Here is an 8,691-nt window from a genome sequence, read left to right on the forward strand (position 1 = left end):
TCACTCTATTAAATCTTGCACCTGCACACTCTTCTGGTCCGCGGCTGTTATGGCTCGAGCTGAGCTTTCACTCGCCGTCCACCACTGCTATTTGCCGCAGTCGCAGACCCGCCACTGACTTCCAGCAGGTCAGATCCAGCAGGGTGTTCCTTATCCAGCGAAGTGCCCATTGCTACCCCCAATCGGGCTAAAGGCTCGCCATTGTTCCTGCACTGCCAAGTGCCTGGGTTCGTCCTAATCGAGCTGGACACTAGTCGCTGGGTTCCACAGTTCTCTTCCGTGACCCACGGCTTCTAATAGAGCTATAACACTCACCGCATGGCCCAAGATCCCATTCCTTGGAATCCGTGAGGCCAAGAACCCCAGGTCAGAGAACAGGAGGCTTGCCGCTATCTTGGAAGCAGCCCGCCACCATCTTCAGAGCTCTGGGAGCAAGGACCGCCCCCAGGGAACAGCAGTGCAGTGCCCGGCACATAGTAAGTGCCCAGTTAATCCTGCCATTCTCTGCAGGCCCCACACGCTTGGGCTTCACTCTTTACCCTCATCTCTGGCTGCTTCCCCCCAGCCTCCCAAGTGCCCCCTCCCGCAAGACTCCCTTGAGGACCCCTGATTTGTCTCTCGAGGGGCTCCCAAGTGTGGGGTGCTTTCACAGTGCTGGGTTAGTTCAGGAGTGACTGAGTCCAAGAGTGACTTGCTGAATAAGTGAGCCAAGGAATGAATGCATGTGTGAATAAGTGAGTGGAGTGAATGATGGAGGGGGTGCGTGAGTGAATGGGAGAGGGCATGGGTGTCAGGATGGCCATGGGGTCCCGTGATCTGTCCCTCTACAGCAGGGTTTATCGACCTCATCATTTTTTTTTTTTTTTTTTTGAGATGGAGTCTCACTCTATCGCCCAGCCTAGAGTGCAATGGCGAAATCTCGGCTCACCACAACCTCCACCTCCCGGGTTCAAGGGATTCTCCTGCCTCAGCCTCCCGAGGAGCTGGGATTACAGACGTCTGCCACCACACTTGGCAAATTTTTGTATTTTTGGTAGAGTCGGGGTTTCACCCTGTTGGCCAGGCTGGTCTCAAACTCCTGACCTCAGGTGATCCACCCACCTCAGCCTCCCAAAGTGCTGGGATTACAGGCCTGAGCCACTGAGCCTTGCCAGCCTCGTCATCATTGACATGGTGGCTGGATCATTCCCTGCCAGTGGGTGGGGAGGGGGGTCCTGTGCCTTGCAGGGTGTTGAACAGTCCCACTGGATGTCAGAAGATGCACACCGCCCCCCACCGGCTGTCACAACCAAAACTGTCTCCAGACATGGCCAACTGTCCCCCGGGGACTCCGTCTGAGAGCTGCTGGCACAGAGAGCAAGAACAGCAGCAGCCTCTCACCTGTATTCCTCCACGAAGGACACATCTTCAGCCACCTGCAGGGGGCTCAGGGGCACTCCCTGCCAGAAGGCCAGCCCCTGCAGCTGCTGAGCCGCCGCCTCTGCCTGCCGCCGAGCCCCTCGGGCAGCAGCCACCAGCTCCGTGCGCGGCTCCAGCACCTCCTCCAGGGTGGTCAGCTCTGTCCTCACTGCCTCACCCAGCCTCTCCACCGTCTCCAACACCTGGGGACAGGACAGGGGCTGAGGTCTGGGAAGGGCATCCTTGGGGGAGCCCGCGGTCAAGGCCTGGGGTTTTAGAGGTGAAGGGGGGGTGCACAGTAGTGGGTGTCTGAGATCTGGAGTCTGGGACATCTGAGGATTGAGGAAGGGAGGGGGTTGGGGAGGGGCTCCAATGTCAAGTTCCTGGAGTTCTGTGGCCTCTATCCAGAGCTCCGGGTGGTTGGTAATTTGAGCCCAGGGTAGTGAGTCCAGCCCCAGGACTGAGATTAAGTCTGGAGCTTTAGGTCTGAAGTTTTCATCTGCCTTCCAGAATCTGGGGTCTCAAGTCTGGGTCCCATGGTCTAGGGTCTGCAACTGGACATGGAATCTAAGGCCTAAAGTGGGGCCAGGCCCCAGCCCCAGCGCCCAGAATCCTGGAGCTGAGGTCAGAGCTGAAGCCTCAAGTCTAGGACCTGGGCCTCAGGGCGGGGGTCCCTGAGCTTGCTTACGGGCCAAGAATCGGGTCTGGGGCCCTGGATCTGGCCCGAGGACAGGGGCTGGTGTCCCCGGTAGCTGGTTTCTGTGTGGTTTGGGGGTTTCAGGTAAGGTCCAGGGCTGGGCCTGGGTGTGAGGTCCTCAATTTGCAGCCAGGGTAGGGGGTTGGGTGGACAGTCTGAGGTCTGTGGGTCTCAGGATGAAGTTCCGAATCTGGGGTCCTAAGCTTCAAGCCTGGGGTCTTAGCTCTGAGTCTAGGATCCCTTTGTCTTCGGGTGTGGGGAGCCCATCCCGGTGTGGGTCTGGGGTCCCACTGGTCGCTGGCCCCTCACCAGGTGGTCAATGGCGCTGAGTGTGTGGTTGGCGTGCAGCAGCGCGGAGCTGAGCTGGGATACCCCATCACTGGTCTCACTGTTGCCATAGAAACCGATGCCAATGCCAATGCTGGGCGGAGGAGGAGGGAGAGGAATCTCAGCGGGTCCCAGGACCCCGGGGGCCACCGTCCCCTCCCACCCCATCCCCTCCACCCCGCCTTCTTATCCACCCCTCCCATCTCTCAGCCCCACCCCATTGGTCCAGCCCGTGGGAAAAGGGCGACTTCAGCCTGGCCCCCATCGGTTGCCAAGGTAACGGGAAGGCCTCACTCCCCCAGCGGAGGGACGTCATTGTGATGCTAATGGTGGGTGGAGTGGTGGGGGGGAGGAGCCCCCGATTTAACTCGCACCTCCCTGGAGCAGAACCCCAGTCACACCCAGCTTCGGGATGGGCCGTCTTCCCCTCCCGACGCCTGCCTGCCCCACACCCTTCCCCCGCATCCTTTGCCAGGCAGGCAGCCCTCCTGGCACCTGTCCTAGGGTGCTCTAGGGTCCTTGGAGTCCGCAGCGTCAACCCCTCGTGCTGAGACGTCCCCCGCCCCCACCTGCTGGGGGTTCCTAAGGGTACGAGGGGGCAGCTGCCACCATCTCCTGGGGGGGACGCTGAGCCTGGAGCTCTCAGCCTTCCCCCACCTGGGACCCAAGCGTCTGGCCAGCTGGGAGGGAAGTAAGGGAATGTGGGAGGGAGGCTGGAGGATGGGCCAGAAGCCGTGCCCCCGCCCGGGCCCTGCCAACACACAGAGCTCCATTGTGGGGCCTGAATGTGGGGCCCCAGACCCCTCCCGTCCCCGCCCCCGGCCGGTGTCCCGCAGTGGAGGGGGCGGGAGCCTGGCACCCTCACAGTTCCCAGCCCCGGCTGGGCCTCCACCCCCACCCCTTGGGTCGGACGCCCAGTGTCCCCGCCCCATTGTTTGGAGTCCTACAAAGCTCCTCTTGTTCCCAGGCTGCGGGGGCTGGGGCCGTGTCTCTCCCCCACTGGGCCTTTGTCCACCTCCCCTGTCTCCCCCCACGCCAGAGAGCCGGAGGAGGAAGCGTCCTGGATACAGGGCACCCATACAGGTCCCTCCCCATGCCCACTGTGGTTCTGGGGGCAGGCCTCTGGCCCTCTGGGACCACCCCCCTGTCTGTGGCAGAGGATAGCCGTCTGTAACTTGCGGGTGCCGCTCTGCTGGGGAGGGGGCTAGGCTCAGAGCTTGTTCTTGGTAGGTGGTGTGTTCACATTGGAAGCCCCCTAAGCTCCCTTTGAGGGGTGTGACGGGATCCTACTAACCTGGGTCTGAATCTCCATGCTGCCTCTTAAGCCACGTGGCCTCCAAAGGTGACCTCCCCTCTGTCCCTGAGCCTTCCTCTTTGGAAACTGGGCCTGACACCCCTGAATCCAGCAGCGTTACTGTGAGAAGGACTTAGACCAGCTCAGGTCTGGGCACAGATGAGGTGCTCTTGGAGGGTGAGTATCTATTTATCGTCCGTCTCCCTGATTAGAACATAAGCTGCATGAGGGGCTCCTTGCCTGGCTTGGTCAGTATCTGGCACATAGTAGATACTCAATAAATAGTTGTCGAATGAATGAGGTGGTGAATGACAGAATGACAGACATCACCAGTTAACATTGGTTGAGAGTAGCTGCAAGCCAGACACTGTGCTTTCTCTCCATCTTACCCCAGCAGGAGGTGGGCGAGGCGATAATACCCACTTTACAGAAGTGGACATTGAGGCCCAGGGAGACTATCACTCCCTTAGGTCACACGGCTATTCAATGGGAGAGCCACCAAAACCAAGCCATCTGACTGCCCCTGCACCTTCTCACCAGATGACTGCCCTTGATTCACTTCCTCTCCAGAACCTCACTTTCTCCATCCATCAAATGGAAGAGTCCTTCCTGCTGTGCGCTGAAGCGGGCTTGCAAATGGCGGGGAGAGGGACGAGGGAATTTCCTCCTTCCTGTCTGCTTCCTCCACATCCCGGGAGGACACCCCCAGGAAGGCCAGCAGAGAGCTTGGGGAGCCCTGTCCCCACCACCCACCCACCCTGGGGCCCCATTACCAGCCGGCGAGAAGGGCGACAATGCAGCTCCAGGTGACGCAGCCTCCTCCGGGCGAGGGGGTCTTGGATCCGGGAGGCTCGGGGGGCCGGCAGCAGCAGAAGCGGATGAGGTAGACAGCGATGAAAATGAGGCTCAGGCCCAAGCCCAGGCCCGCCAAGGCCGCCACCAGTAACAAGGCCTGGGGAAGAGGGTGACATCAGGCCTCCGAGGGCACCAGCATGTTCCACACTCAGTTCCCCCTTCCTGCGTGGCTTGGGGGTCGGGGTCTGGGATGTCAGAGTGAAGGTGGGAGGCATCCCTGGCCTAATCTTGGGGGAGATTGGGGCCCAGCTCCTCCCAGGCTGGCAGCTGGGGCTCCAGGTGTCAGGGCCAGCTTGCTGGAGGGAGCTTCCAACTGGGGGCCCCAAGCCTTGGGTCCCAGTTCTGCTCTGCCCTCCAATGGCTGTGCAACCTTTAGCAGGAACCTCCCCTTCTCCAAGCCTGGGTTTCCTTCTGCAGCCAGCAGTTGGAATGGAGCATTTCCCGAGGCCCCTCCACAGTCCTGTGGGATCGGGGGGCGGTGGGGGTGGGGGGGCACCTGTTCCTGGTGCCTCAGGCCAGGCTGGGGGAGGTGTGCTTCCTCCCCCTCTCCTCCCTGCCCACTGTCTCCCCTGCTGCTGAGCGCCACACCCACTGCGCCTGAGCTTGTCACCCAGAGACGGGGCGAGGGGCTGTGTGGCAACGTGTGTGTGTGTGTGTGTGTGTGTGTGTGTGTGTATGCAAGACTCAGAAATGGAAACTGGGAGAATGAAGACAGAACAGAGAGAGAGAGAGATGGAGGGAGGCGCAGGCAGAAAGACACAACCAAAAAAAGAGACAAAGATAAGACGAGGTTTGGGCATGAGTCAGAAAAAGGCAGAGAGCAAAAGGGATCAAATCAGAGAGGAAGAGCAGAGTAGGGGAGAGAGAGCGTGAGAACACTGTAGAGACAGGAGAGACACACAAGGACAGAGAGGCTGAGAGAGCCAAGGCCTGGGAGGACAGAGGCAGGCAGTGGAAACATTCTGCGGTGGGGAAAGCCTTGCAGAATAACAGGGTCTCCACGTGGTGGGGATTTTCCAGCTGACCTGTGCAGTCCCAGAGGCCCAGAGGACCACAGTGGCCCAGGGGGTTTGCACTGAGCCCCGGAGCTTGGAGGGACAACATTGGGATCAGAGTCACACTTCTAGACTTGCCAAGGCTGTTTCCCCTAAACCATGGTGTTTCTGCCTTTGTCCATACACACACACACACACACACAGAGGCACAGTGGTGTGTGTGTGTGTGTGTGTCCCAAGTGTGTGCAGTGTTTGTGTTTCCGGTGTGAGACTGGATGTTTTTATCTTTGGGTTGTCTCCATGAGATGAGGATGCACCTGAGTGTGCCTCCTGGGTGCTCTTCTGTCTGCAAATGAGAACACCTGTGGGCATTTGCGTGTTCTGGGCACAGTTCCTTGGGTCTGTGAGTGGGTCCGGTTGTGTGTGTGTAACAGTGTGGGTGAGTGTGTGTGGATGCGTGACTGCATGTGAGGGTGTGTGTGCACATGAACGTTAGAGTCAATATATGTGTGCATGTGTGCGTATATGTGAATGTGAAATGTATAAATGTTTGTGTATGTGCATGTGTGTATGTATATGGGAGTATAAACGTGTATGTGTAACTGTGCATGCATGAGTGTGTGAGCATATATATATAAGTGCAGTGTGTGCTTGTATATGGGAGTAAATGCTTATGTGTGTATGTGAGCGTGTGTTGAGTCACTGTGTGCAGTGTGTGTGCATATGTGTGATTGTGTATGTGTGAGTCTAGCCATGTGAGTGTATGCATGTGTCTATATGTGCGTGTTGTATATGGGTGTGAGTGCATAGTGGGAGTAGTAAATGGGTATATATGTGTGTGCATGTGTGTGCATGTGGTGTATGAGAGTAAGTGGGTGTGTGTGTGACTGTGCAGATGTGTGTGTGTGCATGTGTGTAATGAGAGTAAGTGGGCGTGTGTGTGCCTGTGCAGATGTGTGTAATGGGAGTATGTGCATGTGAGTGTGTAATGGGAGCGTGTGTGTGCCTGTGCATATGTGAGTGTGTAATGGGAGTGTGCGCATGTGAGTGTGTAATGGGAGCGTGTGTGTGCCTGTGCAGATGTGTGTAATGGGAGTGTGTGCATGTGAGTGTGTAATGGGAGCGTGTGCCTGTGCATATGTGAGTGTGTAATGGGAGTGTGTGCATGTGAGTGTGTAATGGGAGCGTGTGTGTGCCTATGCAGATGTGAGTGTGTACTGGGAGTAAGTGGGCGTGTCTGAGTGTGCCTGTGCATATGTGAGTGTATGCATGTGTGTAGTAAGATTAAGTGGACGTGTGTGTGTGCCTGTGCATATGTGTGTGTGCAGGTGTGTAATGAAAGTAAGTGGGCATGTCTGAGTGTACCTGTGCATGTGTGTGTCTGCATGTGAGTGTATAATGGGAGTAAGAGTGTGTGTGTGTAATGGGAGTAAGTGGGCGTGTCTGAGTGTGCCTGTGCATATGTGAGTGTGTGCATGTGAGTGTGTTGGAGTAAGTGGGCGTGTGTGTGTGCCTGTGCATATGCGGGTGAGTGTGTGTGTGTATGTGGCTGTGTGCCTCCCCGCGGGCCAGTGTCCCAGAGGCCCTGGCTGTGTCTGTAGCTGTGCCCACGGTGGTCGCGTCCCTGGAGGGGTCCCCCTCTGCCCCCTCGGCTGTGGGGCTCTGCCTGCGCATCCCTGCCACCCTGACCCTGACCCCCGACCATGGGGGCGGAGTGAGGCTCCCCCAAACCCGTGCCTCTGGCGGTGACTGGGGCGGCGGATTCCTGCGTAAGGCTTCGGGAGGTCTCGGGGCCAGAGCGGGCGTGAGTCTGGGCGGAGGAGGCCGGAGCCGGTGGAGCGGAGGGGTTGGAGGTGGCCGTTGTGTAACCGCGAGGCTGTGGGCGAGGGGACCGCGGTCCCCGTGTGTGGGGAGAGGGGGCGGGCGAGGAGCAGGCGGGGAAGAGCTGCTCAGGGCTGTGCCAGCCATGACCCAAATAGCTCAGAACACAGCACGCATCCCCTCTGCGCTTTTCTGGGACCCCCTCCACGCCCCCTGAGCTCTCCAATCCCAGCCCCCTTTTCCCAGGAGCAACCCAGGACAGCGCCCAGGGACTCAGGCCCCATCGGCAGGGCCAGGACCCGTCCTGGGGCCACATGGGGACTCCCTGCACCCCCACCCGTCCCCAGCTCTGCCAAGCCTTTCTCCTCATTAATCTCAAAGTCAAGGACTTGAATTAAACTGGGTCAGAGGACAGCTCTTTCGCCCGCTGGAGCTGCCCCGAGCCGGGTCCCTTCCCCAGGGACCCCGGCTTCTGCGAGGTTCCCACACCGGCCCCACCCTCGGGACCCGGGTCCGTCATCCTGAGGCTCCCCAAACCCAGCCTCATCTCGGCCCTCACCCCTGCCGCGTCCTGACCACTCCTTCTTTCCTGGGACGGGAAGGAAGCTTCCTCTCCCAGCGCGCCTTCATTTTCCAGCCCTGGCACTCAGCCCCGTGAGCCCCCTTCCCCATTTCAGACTTTCAATCCCACCCCAGCACCCCAGAAGCCAGCGTTTTCCCCTCCACCGTTATCAGGTCCGCTGTCTCCTGGGTCCCACCTTATCTGGGACATATTCACCTGCTCTGATCCTGTGGGGCTGGGTCATCTTTTAGGGCAGGGGGAGTAGACCTAACCTCCCGTTGACCCTGGAGGCCGGCTTCCCAGGCAGGTATCAGACACCCGGGAATCCGGGCCCCCCCTCCCCTCCTCTCCATGAACTCAGGGGTCCAGGCCCCCAACCTTCCCTTCCTGAGAGAGCTCGAGGTCTGGACCCCGAGCGCGCGTCCCGGGAGAACCTCCAGGTATGGAAGCCCCAGGCTCCTCCTCCCTTCGCAACCCCAAAGTCCGGGCCGGCCCCCAGGCTCCGGGGGAGCTCAGGAAATCTGTGACCCAGCCCCCTCCTCCCTGGGGACCCAGGAGCTCCGGCCCCCAGCCCTGGCCCCCAGGCCCTGGCGCCCGGTCCCACCTGCTGGTATTCCTGCTCTTGGGGCGCGAAACCGCTGGGCACCGGGCGGAGCTGGAAGTCGGCGCGGGGCAGCTGGTGGAGGAGATGCACCCATGCCGAGGGCCGGTAGCCCGGGGGCGCCCCCATGGCCCCCGGGGG

General features: G+C 59.6%; 1 protein-coding gene and 1 long non-coding RNA gene across 4 annotated transcripts in view; one reads left to right on the forward strand and one right to left on the reverse strand.

Annotated features, from left to right (window-relative positions):
- TTYH1 (tweety family member 1) overlaps window positions 1-8,685 on the reverse strand; it is a 30,336-nt gene extending 21,651 nt beyond the window's left edge. For 2 of the 3 annotated variants that reach the window (XM_011932512.1, XM_011932510.1), the window contains exons 1-4: window positions 8,554-8,685; window positions 4,490-4,668; window positions 2,405-2,516; window positions 1,381-1,601 (exon numbers count right to left, since the gene is read on the reverse strand). In XM_011932512.1, the coding sequence (XP_011787902.1) occupies window positions 1,381-1,601; window positions 2,405-2,516; window positions 4,490-4,668; window positions 8,554-8,679 (638 nt within the window). In that variant the 5' untranslated portion in view covers window positions 8,680-8,685. Of the gene's footprint in view, window positions 1-1,380; window positions 1,602-2,404; window positions 2,517-4,489; window positions 4,669-7,303; window positions 7,443-8,165; window positions 8,177-8,553 lie in introns of all 3 variants that reach the window. The other variant, XM_011932511.1, reaches the window with a different exon arrangement.
- LOC105504887 overlaps window positions 7,913-8,691 on the forward strand; it is a 9,298-nt gene continuing 8,519 nt past the window's right edge. The window contains exon 1 of the long non-coding RNA XR_001000665.1: window positions 7,913-8,252. This is a non-coding gene — a long non-coding RNA (uncharacterized LOC105504887). The remainder of the gene's footprint in view (window positions 8,253-8,691) is intronic.

Source organism: Colobus angolensis, unplaced genomic scaffold (assembly GCF_000951035.1).
Source record: "Colobus angolensis palliatus isolate OR3802 unplaced genomic scaffold, Cang.pa_1.0 Scaffold96, whole genome shotgun sequence".
NCBI lineage: Eukaryota > Metazoa > Chordata > Mammalia > Primates > Cercopithecidae > Colobus > Colobus angolensis.